General features: G+C 33.5%; 7 protein-coding genes across 7 annotated transcripts in view; 6 read left to right on the plus strand and 1 right to left on the minus strand.

Moving 5' to 3' along the window:
• Positions 1-1,874: 1,874 nt before the first annotated feature.
• Positions 1,875-2,189, plus strand: Kpol_1010p47 (thioredoxin; the record flags this gene model as incomplete). Its single annotated transcript, XM_001645739.1, has 1 exon — positions 1,875-2,189. The coding sequence occupies one exon, from the start codon at positions 1,875-1,877 to the stop codon at positions 2,187-2,189; it is 315 nt and encodes a 104-aa protein (XP_001645789.1).
• Positions 2,190-5,988: 3,799 nt separating this feature from the next.
• PDC1 (indolepyruvate decarboxylase 1) lies at positions 5,989-7,680 on the plus strand (the record flags this gene model as incomplete). The annotated part of the gene is made up of 1 exon (XM_001645740.1): positions 5,989-7,680. One exon carries the CDS (start codon positions 5,989-5,991, stop codon positions 7,678-7,680), a length of 1,692 nt encoding a protein of 563 aa, XP_001645790.1.
• A 346-nt stretch (positions 7,681-8,026) lies between these two features.
• On the plus strand, positions 8,027-9,472 carry SLI1 (N-acetyltransferase; the record flags this gene model as incomplete). Its single annotated transcript, XM_001645741.1, has 1 exon — positions 8,027-9,472. The coding sequence occupies one exon, from the start codon at positions 8,027-8,029 to the stop codon at positions 9,470-9,472; it is 1,446 nt and encodes a 481-aa protein (XP_001645791.1).
• Positions 9,473-9,531: 59 nt separating this feature from the next.
• Positions 9,532-11,604, minus strand: FRE8 (putative ferric-chelate reductase; the record flags this gene model as incomplete). The annotated part of the gene is made up of 1 exon (XM_001645742.1): positions 9,532-11,604. The coding sequence occupies one exon, from the start codon at positions 11,602-11,604 to the stop codon at positions 9,532-9,534; it is 2,073 nt and encodes a 690-aa protein (XP_001645792.1).
• Positions 11,605-14,419: 2,815 nt separating this feature from the next.
• Kpol_1010p51 (40S ribosomal protein uS2) lies at positions 14,420-15,657 on the plus strand (the record flags this gene model as incomplete). Its single annotated transcript, XM_001645743.1, has 2 exons — positions 14,420-14,509; positions 14,992-15,657. 2 exons carry the CDS (start codon positions 14,420-14,422, stop codon positions 15,655-15,657), a joined length of 756 nt encoding a protein of 251 aa, XP_001645793.1.
• A 542-nt stretch (positions 15,658-16,199) lies between these two features.
• RSM27 (mitochondrial 37S ribosomal protein mS33) lies at positions 16,200-16,520 on the plus strand (the record flags this gene model as incomplete). The annotated part of the gene is made up of 1 exon (XM_001645744.1): positions 16,200-16,520. The coding sequence occupies one exon, from the start codon at positions 16,200-16,202 to the stop codon at positions 16,518-16,520; it is 321 nt and encodes a 106-aa protein (XP_001645794.1).
• Positions 16,521-17,403: 883 nt separating this feature from the next.
• Kpol_1010p54 overlaps positions 17,404-20,343 on the plus strand; it is a gene marked incomplete at both ends in the record, with an annotated part of 6,589 nt that continues 3,649 nt past the window's right edge. Inside the window, one exon of the mRNA XM_001645745.2 lies at positions 17,404-19,911. Coding sequence (XP_001645795.1) covers positions 17,404-19,911 — 2,508 coding nt within the window.

Below are 20,343 nucleotides of genomic sequence, written 5' to 3' on the forward strand. Positions count from 1 at the left end.
ATTACTATATCTAATCCCCTATTTAAGGAATTCAAAAGTCGATTTTTTTTTTTGATTCTTTACCATTCTAGATGAATCAAAATTATTACCAATTAGACCCAATAGTTATGTTTCCTTCACCATAGGACTTGTACGACGAAAACTTAACCCAATAAACGTTTCACTACAGTATAACGTCGGTGTGTATAGTACTTTCCTTTCATTTATACCATTTGTCATGTGCCCCCATGTCCGTTCCTTGTACAACAGTCAACAAGAACAGACTGCAGTGCAATATGGCCCACGCAGTATACCCATCCTATCCTGTTGGGACCATTAAAACCACAAGATGGCCACTTTTTTCACACTGTATGAGGTTAATCAAGGCAGTCTCTCTATAGTCTACTATTGGGAGAGAGAGAGAGAGAGACCATGAGTGTATATATCTCTATGTTTTAGACGTATATGTAAGTAACTATTGCTTTCGTATCACCCCCGAAACAAACTTTGGAAGCAACTCTACAACGTTTGGTTCTTCTGACAAAATCAGGGAAACAAAGTGAAAAAAAAAAGTGTTGCAAATACCATCTTGCTGAATCAGAGAAAGAGAGCATTGCACAAGAAGGCAGTTCAACACAAATATGACGATATATACAAAGTAAAGCTGAAGCAATCACCATTACTAGTTGGAAACATTGCAATGGAAGTAGTTCTTGAACCTTTCGTAGGTTATTGTAAAACCATCCAAGAGGAACAAGAGTGAGGAAGTGTGTGTGAGCAAGTGCAGAGAAGGTAAGTAATACGTTTCGAACATTTGTTTTAACTGGCAGTTGAGTCCACTTCTCCCTTGTGCACTTACTGGTCCATTTGGCGTCGTATCCTGATGCGAAATGCATTTCATCTACACATAGAAAGGACCTTTTCTACATTAATTTCCACTTTTCTTAATAGAAAAAAGTCCCAAAGTCCTAATATCCCAATCCCAATCACAAAATTTAAGTTATAAATGGTAAGAAAGAGATACGGCCAGAAACCTTTAAATTTCTTAGTAATTTAAGATTTATTACTAACGTTACATTACGGCAGGGAGGAGGGGGTGGTTGCTGGTGGTACTTGTTGAAGACGTTGAAGCTTGTCTTGTCTTGTCTTGTCTCTTATGATTTTTTTTTCACCGTCTTTTACCTACCGTTCTTGCCACAATAAAGACTCTTTTTATGTGTAATCTGAGCTTATTCAATGGTATCAAAAAGGCAGGTATAGGGTTCTTGTTACTAAAAAAAAATAAAATAAAAAAACTAGGTATCGTTATTATTTGATTAATTGCAACTGGTAGTTAAGAATTTCGTTAAGTAACATTGACTGAACAGAAGAAAAAAAAAAGCAAGATGAGGGTGGTAGTGCTGGGAATCTATTTTCCTTGTCTTTCTTGTTCTGCTATATGCAAAATATTTGTAATGGCAATCACAATTGTAGTTGTAGTGGTGGTTGTAGTTCAATTTAGCTATACTTGCTGATTGATTCCTAACTCTAGACCTCGTCCCTTTCTTCTATATTTTCTCTTTGGTTTCCTCTTATACGCATGAAGGGGAAGGTTAGAATCGAGTGGGAAGAAGTGATTATTAATATGATGATGGATGGTGCTTTAAACTAGGCCTTTTATATATTCATTATATCGTTAACTTAGCTTTATCAAATCGGTATGGCGTGATTGAAAAAAATATATAAAAGGTAGGATATAATTTTTAGTTAAATCTTGAACCCTGTCTGTCTCTTGTTTCTTGCATTATTGTTAACTCTTTTGTTATAGAAAAATCATCATAATCAAAACAATTCATTGTTTAGTTTAAATATAACTCTATCCCTATCCCTCTACAAATAATAATATAATATCAAAAATGGTTCAACAAATTAAATCTGCTGCTGAATTCGAAAAAGCTATTGCTACTGAAGGTAAATTAGTCGTTGTTGACTTCTTTGCTACCTGGTGTGGTCCATGTAAGATGATCTCCCCAATGGTTGACAAGTTTGCTGTTGAATACACTGATGCTGTTTTCATCAAGGTTGATGTTGACGAAGTTGGTGATGTTGCTCAAAAATACGATGTTACTGCTATGCCAACCTTCTTATACTTCAAAGATGGTAAGGAAGTTCACAGAGTTGTTGGTGCCAACCCAGCTGGTATCAAGCAAGCTATTGCTTCAAACTTGTAAGTTTCATGATTAATTGAAGAAGATATGGTGGAAAGAAAGAACTAAAAGAGATAGTGGAAGAATGAACATTGTTCCCATAAAAATAAGGGTTCATCTCATTCTCCCACTTATTTTAAACTAATTCATCATATTTTCGTTACACTTTTTTTTAATTAATTCAAGAAATCTATAATACGAGGTGATTTGGTTTTCCTTTTTCCAATTCCAATTTTAATGTATGTTTTAACTGAGTTAAATTATACTTTGAAGTAGAATAGGAAAGCCTGTTATAAAGAACAATGTTAATAATCAATCACTGCAATCATACATTTTTATATTATTAATTTTTGCCAAAGTCAAAAATCCCATTAAGGGAAAACATAATATAAAATGATAACAATAATAATGCCAAAAAATTCATAGCTAATTTTACAAAATCCATAAGAATCTTTACTTATTATATATATAAATATATATATGTTAATATATACTATATCAACCAGGTGCGTATCTGTATATTTTTAATAAAAGAAATGATAAGTTAGAAAATGTAAGTCTGATGAATATATTTAAAATTGTACAATTGCGATTAATGATTATAATATTGTATGTACAGGTTATTCATGCCCCTCATCTACCCTATATTTGGTTATAAATTAATTTAAGATACAGATAACACAATTGAGTTAACAATTATATAAATAGGTACAAGCTGCTAGCAAACATTATTTTGTCATGACCTTTTCTAGTCCACTACTTGGTATATACGAATAATACAAAATTGGTGATACAAAGGTAGCGGCAGGAAGTGAAAATACCACCTAACCTCAAAGTTTAAATTGGAAATAAATGTTTGATAAGATAAGGTATATACCAGATTTAATGTAAAATCTTATATATGGCTAGGTACTACACGATAAATGAATAAAAAATAGTTCTTAACCGCATATAAAGTAGAAAAATCAAATGTAGATATAATATCAACTGTAATCATAATATTCATTATCCAGTTAATCAACCCCACTCTCCTTCCATTAGTGTCACATAACTTTAATTACCAAACAATAATTCAAGTTCAACTAAATCTATTAGTGTCATTTCACTTTTTACTTCGGTTCAGTTCTGTGCAGGAGGAGTAACGGAATGGTTTGCATGCTTTATTCCTTAGTGTAGTTGTATAGATATATTTCTAGCCACTCATTATAACATCATATAATTTGTAATACAATATATCTTAAAATGAAATTATTGTATTATGTATGGCACAGTATATAACACCAAATATAATACTGCATTATCCCACACTATTAACGAATCAGGAATATAGCTAAGATTCGATTTGAAATTAAAGGGAAGCAACAGGGATAGAGAACAAGAAAAATGTATGTGAACGTACAACCAGGGTAATTACCATTACCCTGACAGAGTACAAGATCGAAAAAACATTCAGTTGGCTTCCACTGTTTCGTATCAAGATGAGCTTCCACTAATTGCTTGCTAAGGAAAAGACTGTCGCCGCACACAGATAGAGGAATCCGGATTCCAAAAAGAAAAAAATACTATTTGACGTTTCTTTTTGAATACCATTGAGCGATTATAGCATCAATAAAATTAAAATGCACATAACAATTTTTTTTATTTTATTCATTATTCATTTGATTATTTCCTATACCAATCCAATGCTAACGCTAATGCCGTTCTCTAGCAGTTACAACTACTGAGAGCACTCATAACTGAATATATCTCTATTCTAACAGATATACGTCAATTCCACAACGGCAGAATCGTTTCAATTCATTCATACGAGTAAATACTGCACTGTTCTTTAATTTCCGAAAACACAAGTACAGATTGATACATATACCTACAGCTGCACTTGTATTTTGATACGCAAACTTCTCTATTTCAGCTCATCTCATCTCATCTCTTGTCCTCGTAACTGAATGAGAGAAAAAAAAAGTTTTTAGTTTCAATTTTATCCAATTTCATGTTCGACTAATCAAGATGATTTCAAGAACTATATACACTACGCTTGCTTGGTATTCCTATTTCCTCTCTCTCTCTCTCTCTCTCTCTCTCTCTCTCTCTGCCTCTCTCTCTCCACTTGGAATATTTCTCAAGAAACCATCCATAAGAAAAAAAACTTTTCAGTTGTGCTCTAATAAGCAGACTCAAGGACACCGCAATAACGAAGCATCGTACTCACCGACCTACGTACCTTTGTCATCCATTAACAACTAACTACTCTTCTTACAGTACTCGCAAGGTTCTACATCATACATTTTTTTTATAACTTCCAGCTCTATCACATCAACAGTAAAATGAACTATGTTGTCATAATTCAAAGTGAATAAAAAAAGTAAATTATCTTATATTTTCCTACTCTAGTATTCTTTTTTTGAATGTTTGCTGGGCAACTAATTATTTTAATTACAGAATGGATGCCTCTTAGGATTACAGAGGTATGAATTTAAATGCATTGCGAGGCTAATTCGACTGCACGATGCTGTTACTCTAAACTTCACCATCCATTAATCTCTCTCTTTTCTTTATTGAATACATAATTCATATCAACTTGAATAAATTAAGTAGAATATAATTGAAAAATTACTCTTTAAGTGAATTATCTGTATAGGATTTGATGAGACTGATTAATCCATGTTGGAAAACCATTGAAGTAAAACCCACCTGGTTGAATAAAAAATTCAATTCGTTACGTTACATCTTTCACACACACATACACTCTTTCTACCACTAATCCTCTGTTGTATACTCAATTGGCAAGAAACAAGAAATATTGTCACCTATTGTCTTTTTATTTTTATTCTTATTCTTATTCGCATTATACTTCTGACATTTCGAATTATTTATTCTATCTACTTTCTACTACCTCTGGCACTACAGCTCACTCATCATTATATTCCCTTAGCTTTATTGATTTGAGTTATCTAGTTACTACAAGAAGTAGAGGTTTTCTTTTTATTCAATAACTTTAATGGGTACTGGAATATTCACCTGTCTGGTTTCACCGTATCCTACTGTATCGGATTCGGATTCGGGTTGGTGGTGAGATGAATGAATAAATTCAATAAATTAATGAAAAAATTAACTGAATGCTTTTGATAGCTATCAACTTACCTTACCTTACCTTGTCTTCGTAAAAATGATTTATATCAATTTTTAAAATCATAATATTCACGTTTCCTTCTCTCTCTTGTCTGTCTCTGTATTGAGCAATTGATCAATTTTTTAATTTTTTTTGGCTTTTTTTTGCCTGTTAATCGAATATTCAATTCCAATTAATTATTCTTATAATTTTCAGTTTCATCCTATACCTCATCACTGAAACATACACTTGACTGCCTGTTAATTTTGAATAAAAAAAAAACTTTTTTTGGTGTAATATTCTCCAACGTAATTGTAATAGTAATATTTTTTATTATTCCAAATTCAATTGTGCCTCTAGTTGTTCTATTGTGTTGTTTGTTATGTCTTAAGGTGATTGAATCGACATTATTTTTTTTTTGATCCAGTGTGAAAGAAAGCATAGTGAGTGAAAAAAAAAGAAAAAAAAATTCCACTTGTTTCTTTTGCTCAGTTGGCATCACCATGAATTTCACTGGAAACCTAATAATAATACACTTATAATTACTCTCAATTCATGCATTCTCTTGTTATCAATAAAAATTTATATAAAAGACATACCTTTTCAAAATATTAATTCACAATTCAAATCATTTCTCTTTAGTATTTTATTTTATCTTTACTACTATTCCTCTCATAACACCAGAGCCTCAACAACTCACAATCAATTATTACAATGTCTGAAATTACCTTAGGTCGTTACTTATTCGAAAGATTAAAGCAAGTTCAAGTCCAAACCATTTTCGGTTTACCAGGTGACTTCAACTTGTCCTTGTTGGACAAAATCTACGAAGTCCCAGGTATGAGATGGGCTGGTAACGCTAACGAATTGAACGCTGCTTACGCTGCTGATGGTTACGCCAGAATCAAGGGTATGGCTTGTTTGATCACCACCTTCGGTGTCGGTGAATTGTCTGCTTTGAACGGTATTGCCGGTTCTTACGCTGAACACGTCGGTGTCTTGCACGTCGTCGGTGTCCCATCTTTGTCTTCTCAAGCTAAGCAATTGTTGTTGCACCACACCTTAGGTAACGGTGACTTCACTGTTTTCCACAGAATGTCTGCTTGTATCTCTGAAACCACTGCCATGATCACTGACATCGCTAACGCTCCAGCTGAAATTGACAGATGTATCAGAACTACTTACATCACCCAAAGAACCGTCTACTTAGGTTTACCAGCTAACATGGTTGACTTGATGGTCCCAGCTGACTTATTGAAGACTCCAATTGACTTGTCTTTGAAACCAAATGACCCAGAAGCTGAAACCGAAGTTTTGGACACTATTTTGGCTATGGTCAAGGAAGCTAAGAACCCAATCATCTTGGCTGATGCTTGTGCCTCCAGACACGATGTCAAGGCTGAAACTAAGCAATTGATTGACACCACTCAATTCCCATGTTTCGTCACCCCAATGGGTAAGGGTTCCATTGACGAACAACACCCAAGATTCGGTGGTGTTTACGTCGGTACCTTGTCCAGACCAGAAGTTAAGGCTGCTGTTGAATCCGCTGATTTGATCTTGTCTGTCGGTGCTTTGTTGTCCGATTTCAACACTGGTTCTTTCTCTTACTCTTACCAAACCAAGAACGTTGTTGAATTCCACTCTGACCACACCAAAATCAAGAAGGCTTCTTTCCCAGGTGTCCAAATGAAATTCGTTTTGCAAAAATTGGTTGCTCAAATTGGTGCTGCTGTTAAGGACTACAAGCCAGTTGCTGCTCCAGCTTTGCCAGCTTCCAACGCTGAATGTCCAGCTTCCACCCCATTGAAGCAAGAATGGTTATGGAACCAAGTCGGTAAGTTCTTGCAAGAAGGTGACATTGTTTTGACTGAAACCGGTACCTCTGCTTTCGGTATTAACCAAACTCACTTCCCAAACAACACTTACGGTATTTCCCAAGTTCTATGGGGTTCCATTGGTTTCACCGGTGGTGCTACCTTAGGTGCTGCTTTCGCCGCTGAAGAAATCGATCCAAAGAAGAGAACCATTGTCTTCATTGGTGACGGTTCTTTGCAATTGACTGTTCAAGAAATCTCCACCATGATCAGATGGAACTTGAAGCCATACATCTTCGTTTTGAACAACGACGGTTACACCATCGAAAAGTTGATTCACGGTCCAACCGCTCAATACAACGAAATTCAAAACTGGAAGCACTTGGACATCTTGCCAACTTTCGGTGCTAAGGACTACGAAGCTATCAGAGTTGCTACTACTGGTGAATTCAACAAGTTGTGTGAAGACAAGGCCTTCAACGAAAACTCCAAGATCAGAATGATCGAAATCATGTTGCCAGTTATGGATGCTCCATCCAACTTGGTTGCTCAAGCTAAGTTGACTGCTAGCATCAACGCTAAGCAATAAACGATTTCGACTCAATTGTGATTCGATTTAGTTTTTGTTTATGTTTATGAATTTTATAAATTTTTAATACACTTAGTGTATTTTTATATATAGAAATATATATATAGGGCGCAACAAATAAATCTATTGTTAAAAAAACTTCTTATTGTCTTTTTAAACACTAAATATTTATATATATATGCAGTCATTATATCCACCTTCCCCTATTCAAAATTTGATTCATCGATTACGACTAATTATATTTGGTTGAGATTGAAATAATGAATAATTTAAGATTAAATCATCCCAAGTTCTATCTGTAAAGGTAGATAAAGAAGTTTCAATAAATTGTGTCACTTGAGTTGCAATGAGATTGCGAAAGTTATCCTCGCTGGAACTATATTTTTACAATAGAAGTAAATTGAATCTACATTCATGTTTCTACATCGGTGTTACATTGAATCAGTTACCTACAAGAACTCAAATCATACATGCATTGAGGAAATCTGTAGCTAAATACCAGCAATTGAGATGCAATGTCATGAAAGCTGGCGACAGTGAGGATGACATTTATTTTAATGATATTGGTAATGAAAAGATATATTTTGCTGATATCGTAGAGTATAAGAATTGGGATTCTGTAAGTGAAAGTAACATTAATTCTATATTTCAAGAATATAGCTTTGAATACTTTACAGATAAACCTGTTTGGAAGATATTAGTCCTTGAGAATCAAAATCAGTTACTAATGTTGTTAGATCATGTTTTATTTGATGGTATGTCAGGAATTAATTTTTGGAATTCATTTATCTCATCTTTACCTTCAATAGATTCAATATCCGAGGACGCAAATGCCAATGAATTAATATTTCCTTTCGAAGAGCCTTCTCAAATTGCAGTTTTGGGGGACAACCATCCCTATGAAAATTGGCCTATATCTACAACTTGGCACATTAAAAGAACTTTGCTTAAACATATATTTAAATGGTATCCAGGAAAGATTATGTCCCATGATCCTCAATTAATAAAGTTCAATTCTTATTCATACCCATCAGGTCTATTGGATAACAATTCAGTTCCTTCGAAATCTCAATATACAATAAAGAACAATAATAAACAATATGAACTAAGAATTCTGCCCGATGAACTTAAATTCGTCCTTCAATATTGTAGGACAAAAGGATTCTCATTGACCTCATACTTGTCTTCATTATTTGTAAATGAATTAAGAACTGTCGATTCATCTTATTATAATGGCTCTAAAATCAAAATTGAGATTCCAATGAATACGAGATCAATATGTGAGAAGGAGCTTAATTTATCACCGGAACAAATGGAATTAGGTAATTTCATTACAGGATTAGGTCTTGAAACTGAGATAGATGGTGAGAAAATTAGTGTCGAAGATTTAGCAAGATCATTTCAAAATTCATTAAAAAAGCAATCACAAGAAAGCATTACTGAATCAATGAACACTACAAAATCATTAGATGTTGTTAATACTAAGGATTTTGTAGAATATAAAATAAATCCATTAGACGACAGTGACATTAGCTATCCTGGTGCCACATTTGAAATAACCAATTTAGGCTATCAAAATTTTGTAGAAAATGCGGGTTTCTGTGTAGTAGATGCAGTATTTGGTCAACCCCAAGGTATTAGTGACAATTTCTTTTGCTCAATAGTCTCAACTAAATTAGGTGGATTAAATTGTCTAATAAGCTATCCTACGTCACTGGAGGTACCATTGGAAAGATGTTTTGATTCTGTTAGAGATCAATTGAAAGAACATAAAAATCATGCAAATGCTTAATTCATATTAAATGAACTATATAATTCTGTATATGATATAGAATGAAAAAAAACTTTCGCTTAAACAGCAAAGCTTTCTTCGTAAAAATGCAAGCCACCGTCTTTTGCCCATCTTTTAGTATTTTCTACCAAGCTTTCAGGACCTGCCGCAACAACCCAAACACTAGCTAGATCATCTACATGTGTGTCATCCTTGTTATCAGAGTTATAACATTGGTTTGTTTCTGATGGACCAATACATTCTTTCTCTAAACACCATGTATAATGACTGTTATCTAGTAACGGCCTACCAAATGAAACCTTTATACCAGCTGGAATCTTAATCTTTGGTTTAGATTCAGTGTAGGGAGGAGAAATTGTATCTAAAGTTGAATTGTAATTTACTGAAATATTATCAGTACCAAAAGCATTTGGTGGTTCAATTATCGAAGGCTTTCTAAAAGCACTAATATTATCAGTGGAAGAATTTGTAGCAGTCCTTAGTTCTGCGGATAATTTTGACTTTGACTTTAATTTCTTTACAGTAAAGGTTTGGGTGAAATCGATTTCATCACTTTGATCGACTGTTGAACCATAAGTAGCTGGCGAATTGAACCCTGAAAGTAATTTTGATTTCGAGTTTAATGGTGGTTCATCTAAGTAAGAGTTAGGAGATGCTGAGTCCAAAGATGTTAGGGTTTCATGTTCAATATATTCAATAGAATTTTCACCACTAACGAAAACCTCCAAACCTTCAAAATTATTCCTGAAATGATTTAATAATTTCAAATCCCGATAGTCTCTTGTTACCCAAATTAATCTTACATGAACACCATTGAAGTTCAAGATTCTTAAAACTGGCAATGCAAATGAAATGGCGGATCCACCCACACACATGAATACTCTTCTAGCGTTAATTTGATAACGTAACGGCGAGTTCAATAATGGCAATGACTTAACCTGGAAATGGAAATTATGAAGTGATTCTTCAGTCAGAGTACACGGTTTCGTTATAAAATCGATCATTGGTTCAAAAACACCAGTTATATAATAATCTCCATTTGTTATCAGTGGTAATGTATTACCATTTCTAATAATTAATTGAACTGTGTCCTCATTTGGTAAGTTTGCCACAGTGAAAGGATGCTGGAAAGGTATGATATGATTAATCCATCTTTTCCAAACATTTTTGCTTTTTAAATTAATTCTTACATGAGCAGCAGGCAGAATTGGTTTATTTGATAAAGCTTCAGCGGGAAATTCTAATAATGATATGCAAGGAGAAATACAGACAATTGAAACTTTTGTTAATTTTGTATGTCTTAATCTATAAACAATTTGGAATAGTAGGATTGAGACACATGATAATGCATAATAAGGGATGCCCGGTTTGGAATGTAAATAAAGTAATAAAATTGTCAACCAAGTTGAAATGTAATGAATATAATAAAATAATTTAAAGTTGAACCTTCTAAATTTTCTTATTGAAGTGAATCCAATAATGACGAATAATAATAATGCTAGTATACCATAAATGTTCGTTAATTTTAATAATTTTAGTTTTAATTTACCATTTTCATAATACCACCAAGTATAAAGAGCAGAATGTAAAGTAGCTTGAAATATCAAAATTCTTGAAATCCATTTATGCAATGGTAAAAGGGATAAATATAGTAGATTTAGTTTTTTAGGCAATGGTGAAGGCCTTAGGGACAACATTAAAACAATCGGCAATAATGAGACTGAAATTCTGCCACATCTTTTTGTAATTTCTTTAAAATCCCAATTTGTATTATAGATAGTGATAAAAGAGATTAAAATTGACCAAAAAAGACATATCTGTAGAGATTGATTATGATAGAATAACGTATGGTGTATGAGCCAGTTAAAATGTTTGTAGAGCAGATGATGTCTTATAATATGCTGTACTTTGAAGAATGAATTGGTTAAAGTTAGTTTATGATAAAATGGTAAAACCAGACAAATTAAAAACAGTGAAATAATCAAAGTAATATTTGAATATTTTTGCACTTTTAAACCCATTAATTTTTTATTACATTTATCTCGATCTAGCTCGTTGCATTCAGAATTACTCGATACTGAATAATCATTAAATAATTGAATCAACGATTCTGTGATCAGGGATAATGACATGCCATAAAATAAGCTATTCCCCTTTTCCTGTCTTGTACGTTAACACTGTCCAACTTCAGTATGTTGAACACTATCTTTAAATACAATATATATTATATATATATATATATATTGTATGAGTTTGGTGATGAGAATATGCAATGAGCAGTGAAACAAATTATGATTTCCACTTTATCGAAAGGTAAAAGCACATAATACTTAGTAACAACCTTGTCTAAACGCTTTTGATAAGTATAGATCAAGAAATATTAAGACACAATTATATTCAACCAATTTAAATTATATCGAATCAGGGAAGTCAGTTACTTAAAATACTTGTTCCCACTAAGTAAATTAGCGGTACAAGGATATAACAAAACTGGAATAAAATTGCACCTGTAAAATAAACAAGTAAAGTAATCATGGGTCATCTCATGGCGACAATAACCGTGATGATGCCAGTAATAATAAAACAATAATTCGATAATTTTCTAATAGAGACAAGAAATCTAGACTATCTATAGATGGTATGATATATTGTACTGAGATGAATTGGATTAAACGCACCTAAATATTTCGTAATGTTATTATTTTTCAAGTTAACACTGGACTTTGACGAATATAGCTGTTACTGTCGTCAAGGGTCAGTTCGGTGTTGCTAATAGTCGACTAACTAAGCTTTTATTTTTCAGTCAGTTTCGAATTAGAATTAGAAATTCGAAACTGAAATTTCGAACTTGCATTGCAGTTGGGAATTTGGGTTTCAATGGATGGAATGATGATTGGTTGGTTAAACTGATTCGATATCATTTGGCAAGAAAGTAGATAACAAACACTGTAAATGTAGAGTTATAGCGAGTGTGAGAAGATAGATGGTGATAATAGTATGTATTTGAAAAGACGTATTTAGTTTGACTGTTGCGAGAGGTGTCGGTTGAGGGGGAGTTCTCCTTTGTAGGAAGAAGAAATAAGGGATTGATATATGGATGGGATGGATGGACGGGATGGATGGACGGGAACTGAACTCATCTAGGGAAATGCCCGAAAGGGTGAACTAAGTCGTTGCACATGACTAGTAATCGTTACAAAAAAAAGGCGTATTGTGAAATTTGCACCCTGCGAGATGAGGTGACTGTACACCGGTACACCATATGTGTTGCACCTGTACATTTCACTAGTTTTGCATTTTTACAAATTTCTCGCTCTAAGGTGTTGTGTCCCCATGTGAGTGCGTCTTTTCGTCTGGATTTGTCATTTATTATGTTTTTTGTTTTTTGAACAGAAGCCAAATATATCTACGGCGGTTTTATTGCTTTCTTCAATTGGTCTCCCAAATTAATTCTCTTGATTGTTTCTCTTTCCGCTTGTGTCTATGCTTGGTAGTAGCCTTTTAAACCTATTCCTACACCAAATATTCTGGAAATGTTGGATAGAACTCTCTTACCAAAGATTGCCAGCGCACCGTACTTGTATCTCTTTCTCTTTCTCTGCCTAGAATAAATCCACACTTTCGGTCTACCAGTCTCTAGACATGGACTGGAAGGACACATCATGTCCTTCTAGACTTGGAACTTCTGTTTAAGCCTACACTCAGATTATACAGTTCATAATGTCTGTATCTGCCTGCGAGTTGCTGTCACTATACATTCGACTACTATTTTATGTAGGCCTGTCCTTTAATTTTCTGTTTAATACACTCACCTGGACCTGTCAACCACCAACCAACCTTCACATATTGTGGGTGTTTCTCTGTTACAAGAACTAAGACAGAGACACCGACGCAGACGCAACCCGTATTTCCTTGTATTTGAGATTTTTCAGTTTCATCTCATCGCTGAAATTATTCAATAATCACCATACTATCAATGGATTTTATTTCACCAATAAAATTTTTTTTCCCAACAGGCAATAACTATAACACATACAGCCACTACTGTATATTCTCACATTAATTTTAACCTTGTCTGCCTTATGCTAACATTACTTGCTAGCTAACGGCTCAGTTACTTGTTTTATTATCCTTTCTCTAATTCAATTAATTCCTCTCTTCTCATCTTTTTTAATTTGCGATACACAATCAATCCAATTCAATGCCATACCACATCACATATCCATTTACATTCAGTAATTACAATAACGATAGAGCATCAATCGTAAAACTACTTTTCTTTGTTGTTGGGCTGTTTCATTCACTGGCAGGCTATCCATAAACTACTTCATTCGATCCCAATAGTAAAAATTTGTGAAAATATAATATACCATCCATCCAACTACTTCACCTTCACCTTCCCATCTAAAAATCAAAATTCAAATCAATGGCTTTTTATTTTATTCCATTCTCTTGTATCTGTTCTACTCTATTCTATCCTGTCCCACTTACTCTAATTACCACATTATACGTTTCGTCTTGCCCGTATTACCTACCTCTGTCTCTTTCTTCTTCTTCTTTTCTCAGTCTCTCAATCTATAGTCTATAGTCGTCTATAGTCTATAGTTCACTACCAACTCAGTGTAACCAACTATCATACACTCTCTATACCGTACCCATCTTTGTCTTGTTGTCAATGTCTTTCCTCTTAGCAATCAATATCATTAGCATGTTTTCGTTCTTTCTAGTTAGCTAGCTTTGCTTTACACTTTGCTTCAACAAACTTTCTTTGTTTGGGTAACTAGTAATTTCCTATATACCATTACTATACAATTTACATAAAATTACTAGTAATTCATACAAGCTTTGGTGTATTTATAAAATTTGGGCACTTTTAATAGCTTTACATTAGCTTTATCTACTGAAAAAAGAACCTTAAGAGAAGTTATAACGAAACCGTCAATCGTCATGTCTTTGCCAGCTACTTTTGATTTAACTCCAGAAGATGCCCAATTATTATTGGCTGCCAATACTCACTTAGGTGCTAGAAACGTACAAGTATGTTCAATATGATATATTGTTATTATAGTATTTACCAAGTTATGAAATGTTTAATTTGAATTGGAATGAAGCAAGAACTAATTGAAAAAAAAATTATATATGTGAAAAAAAAGTTAAGAAGAATGTAGAAAATTTTACAATTAAAAATATATCCTAAACTGATTCAATCACACGAAACAACTAAAAGAATGATTAAATCCAATTGATAAGTACATGATTTAAATTGCCCAAGAAAAACCATACAGAATCTCCATTTTCCATTTCCCACTTTTTTAGTCCAAGATTGCAAAATAAGGCAATTAATAGTAATAAATTTGATTGGAAGGGCGATAGATTCACCCTTAGAGTTGAAATGAATACCTGTATTCCCATTGTTTTATTCCAAAAATATTAATCATTGAAATAGCTTTCAGATTTTTTTTATTTATCAATTAGAGTTACTAACATAAAATTTTATCTATCTTAATTTTTATCAATAGGTCCACCAAGAACCATACGTTTTCAACACTAGACCAGATGGTGTCAACGTCATTAACGTTGGTAAGACTTGGGAAAAGATTGTTTTAGCTGCCAGAATCATTGCTGCTATTCCAAACCCAGAAGATGTCTGTGCTATCTCTTCCAGAACCTACGGTCAAAGAGCTGTCTTGAAGTTCTCTGCTCACACTGGTGCTACCCCAATTGCTGGTAGATTTACCCCAGGTTCTTTCACTAACTACATCACTCGTTCTTTCAAGGAACCAAGATTGATTATTGTCACTGACCCAAGATCTGATTTCCAAGCTATCAAGGAAGCTTCTTACGTTAACATCCCAGTCATTGCTTTGACCGATTTGGACTCCCCATCTGAATACGTTGATGTCGCTATCCCATGTAACAACAGAGGTAAGCACTCTATCGGTTTAGTTTGGTACTTATTGGCCAGAGAAGTCTTGAGATTAAGAGGTGCTTTGGTCGACAGAACCCAACCATGGGCCATCATGCCAGATTTGTACTTCTACAGAAACCCAGAAGAAGTTGAACAACAAGCTGTTGAAGAAGCTTCTGCTACTGGTGCCACTGAAGAAGCCACTGAAGAAGCTACTGAAGAAACCACTGAAGCTACTGAATGGGCTGAAGACAACACCGAAAACGCTACCTGGTAATCATCATAATATGTATATGCCAAACATATATGTATGTCTGTACAATCTATTTTCTACTTTATATATCTCTAATTTTATAAGAAAATAAATATAATATCGTATCACACAGAAAGTAATATTTAAATGATCAAAAAGCAAAAAAAAAGACTATAAAAACTAAAACATCCAATTTCAATCAAGATATGGAGTTCCAGCACAATGGTACCAATAGTTATACTATCTTTAAACTAAGTGTCAGCGCATCAAGAATACACAGTATTAACGTTGCTTATAGCATTACTGTCTCTTATTCTCTTCTATATATCACTAACAATCACGTATACAATGATATACATTTCGCAATTAGCCTGTAATTTTTCAATGTTTCGAACTATCGATAGTAATGAAAACTGGATAGAATATGCAGATATATATATATATATATCCTACACTAATAGGGATAAATATGGTAAAGAAGCTTTTGACAAGACGGATTAGACATCAATTACCTTGGACTTAAGGGTTACGATCGGCAGGATCAGTTTCATAACAATACTGAAAACATGACTGTATCGAAGCAAAGGCTTTTGAAAATAGCAGAATTATCTGCAAAGATATTTGATCAAAATTTTAATCCTAGTGGTGCTAGAACTGGTTCAAAAATATTATCAACCAGACTTAAAGGTGCGTCAATTGCCAGTTATTATGGTAACCCTGATGTATTGAAGTTCAAACACATGAAGACATTGTATCCAGATATGAAGTTTACAGATGCAGAAGAAGAATATAGATTATCAATGGTGGAAGCAAGGAAACGTCGTGGGAAAGGTACTCCTACAAAGAAGAAATCTGCTGATGGTAAGAAAAAAGGTAAAAAGAAATAGGAAGACCTGATCTCTTCATCAAAAAATTTGAAATAAAAGTAGGGTCCACCTTCCTTTTCACTTTTCCCACACCCAATTAAAGAACAAAACAATTAGTTTCTCATGTATATACAGTCCCCAAAGGAAACTCTACAAGGTCTAAACTATAGTTCTTCAAATTACCTCCCCCCCCTCTTCACGTTTGTTTTAGACCACATCTCACTCTACCACATATAAATATAAAAATATAAATACATAAGTATATAAGCATTGTTTATACTACATCTCATCGCCTATTCGACATAATATTCAAGAATAATACAAAATCTGAGCTCTCTAACCTTGATCTTCTACAAATAGAGGAAACAAATACTTCATCACTTCTTTTCTTTTATATCAATCATACATGTTCTGTACATTTGGAAATTCTAGGCGCATTCGTTTTTATCACCATCCTTTTTATATCCGGAATGTAAAGGAAATTTTGAAATCATATATATAAACTAAGCCTATAATTATTCAATGATGTTTTGCAGAACAAGATCAGTTTAAGAGGTGTATAAAGTTCTAATAGTATAAGAATCAAGGTATCTGGATAAGAAAATATCAATGAATTGTTTATGATTAAACTGATTCCATGCTTTTTTATTTTTTAAGTTGATGGATTAAATATTAGAAACACTGGTAAACTTTTATATTTTTGCATATTGTTTTTAATTCCCCTTATTGCATCATTTGGATACATCTAAAACAAAGTTGAACAAGAAAAATAGTACCATTTATTATTTAATAATCATTTCTATATTTAAGAGGTCATATATCCATTGGACTCTTCATCTGCGTAATATATATTTTTTTTCTTTACTTTGATTAAGTAAGTGCTAGTGCCACATAAGGGTGGAACATGGTAAAATCAAAGGATAATCATAATTCACCAGTAAAGAAAAAAATATCTACTTCTGCCGAAGATTCAAATATTAGTGGGGATCCTGAATTACCGTCATTTATTACTAGTACCCCATTAAGAGAATTATTCCATGACAATGATGAGAATATTAGCGGTTATGGAACTAGAGAGCACAATGCGATTGATCGTTCCAGGAGTGCTCATAGAATCAATCTATCAGTACCGAAGGCCTCTAGAAGAAGACGATTATTCTCACCTACTCGAAAATTGGGGGCAGATTACAATGATACAGTCGACAAAATAGGAAGTTCTTCAAGGACGAGAGCGTTTATGGTATCTGAGCCACCATTATCTCCAGCGAATTCAGTAGATTCATCAAGAGTTTTGCTAAATGAAGGGATAGATAATTCGATATCTAGTGGTAAAAAATCAACGTCAACCCCATATGCAAGTGGATTTCTATCATTTGATGAAGATATGAGATTTCAATCGCCTAATTTAACCAATAGATCTAATAAATTCATTTCTTATATTTCTAGTGAGAATATTGATGAGTTTTCTGGGATACAGAAAGGTTTGGATATGGCTCTAAATAATGCTAATGTTTCATGGCTACAACCAAACATTAACCACCCAACTATAATCGAAGCGACTGAAAATGATGAAGATACGAACAGCCTTCAAATATATCCATGGAGAACTGAATCATTTTCAGAAAATGAAAACCGTAAGAGAGAAACAATAGGCAGAAACAGTGGTAGATTGGATATAAAAAATTTGAAGAGAAGCTCAATGAATAAATACCGTGATTCGAAGGACACCGATATAGCTGAAGAAATTGTATATGATGAAGTGGATGATGTAGATGATAAAAATGGGGGAGGTGATAAAGAAAATTCGTTTCATGTATTTGGAAAAACTCTCTATCTATTTTCCGGTGAAAGTAAAATACGATTATTCTTCATTAATACCCATTCTAATTTCAATTACCATGTGTTGCAATCACTCATTTTGATCATCTTTATTGCCCTCCTATCCACAAGGGTGAGTTATGCTGATAATAATATAGTAATTTATGACACCAAAAATGCAATTGATTGGTGTTTGTTTTCCCTAAACTTATTTTTTACTGTCGATGACCTAACAAAGATTATAGCTTTTGGTTTTTATGATGATTCTGAAATGCGCGAAGCCCATGGTAAGCCTTATAAGTCCATTATAGATCATATAAATGAATCAAAATTAATATTATACTTGAAGAAACTTCCAATATTTGAATTTCTATTGGGATATATATATGATCAGGTATTACTGTTGTGTAATTATGTGTCTCCTCCAAAAGATAAGGTTAAATTTTGTTGTAAGACCAAGCATTCTGAGAACGATATTTGCACGAGGAGAGCATATATACGTTCAATAAAGAATGTTTTAGATTTTATATCGATCGTCTCTTACTGGATAGGAGCAATTATATCACTGCCTGGAAACCATAATCATCAAGCTTCAAGATTATTTAGGGCTTTATCAACGCTCAGAATATTCTCGATTTTGAATATAGATAAAGAAGTGCTAATAATTTTGAAGGGAATAAAGTTAGGTTTACCTCAACTTTTAACCGTCGGTTCCATGGTGTTATATTTTTGGATTTTCTTTGGCATAGTAGGTGTACAAATATTTCAAGGCTCCTTTAGCAGACAATGTGTTTGGACCAATCCAACTGATCCTAATGACACATATAGGTATGATATGAAATTTTGCGGAGGTTCTATGGGCAATAATTCTACCACTAAACTAAGTTATAGAGATTCAAATGGAATATTTAGTAATATAACATCTGGATTCCTTTGTCCAGTGAATTCGTATTGTATCTCTGATATAAATCCCTATAATAATAGGGTTAGCTTTGATAATTTAGTAAATTCAATGGAGCTAATCTTTGTAATAATGAGTACAAATACATTTACAGATTTGATGTACTACATGACTGAAGCAGAATCTTTATCATCAAGCATTTTTTTTATAGTAACTGCCTTTATTATGTCTATATGGTTACTTAATTTACTAATTGCGGTTTTAGTATCTTCATTTGAGAGTGCAAAAAGTGAAGATCGTAATCAAAAACGTTCAAATAGCATCAAATTTTCTTTACTAACCTTTCCCAAACGTATTTCAGCTTTTTGCAGGACAAAAGCTTCAAAGAAGACTCTTCCTCGATGGTCTAAAAAATTAATACAAGTATACCAAATTTTTGAATGGATGTTTGTTGATTTGATTATTATAAGTTTGATTATATTAAGTTTAGTCCAAAGCTCAAGTTCTATGGAAGACATTTCATATATGAACAAAGGCAATCTCGCCATCAATGCCATTTTATTGGGTGAGTCAATATTTAGGCTATTCGTTTACATTCCTAATCTATGGAAATTTATCATAAAGCTTGAATATGTTTTTGATCTACTAGTATCTGTCATTTCACTGGCAACTTTTATATCAGCTTCATTATAGGAAAAGGGCCAAGCATTTTCCTGGCTTTTAAATTTCCCAAATCTAAATTTTATCAAATGGCATGTCATTTAAAATACCAAAAAAGTTTGGAAAACCGTTAAAAAATAATCCATGAAACCCAACTGGGGAACCTCCATTTCCCTTCCAGGTTCCGGCCTCCAAAGCCATTCTGGTTTTTTCGGGGAGGTTTTACCAGGTATTGAAAAGATTTCAATCACCGGTCCCCTTACCGGATCTTCCTTTCCTAAACATATTGCCCAGGGAAATTGGACCAATTCTTTTAGACCCAAAATTCTCCAAACCTTCCCTCTTTTTCTCAAAAAATCAACGGGATAAAACCAACCCCGATTATATATTTATGTTTATCCAAACCCCACGCCTAAAAAAAAAATACCCCGCACCCCTAATGTTCCGAAAATAAGCCAGTTTCTT

This window comes from Vanderwaltozyma polyspora, genomic scaffold, assembly GCF_000150035.1.
Source record: "Vanderwaltozyma polyspora DSM 70294 KpolScaffold1010 genomic scaffold, whole genome shotgun sequence".
NCBI lineage: Eukaryota > Fungi > Ascomycota > Saccharomycetes > Saccharomycetales > Saccharomycetaceae > Vanderwaltozyma > Vanderwaltozyma polyspora.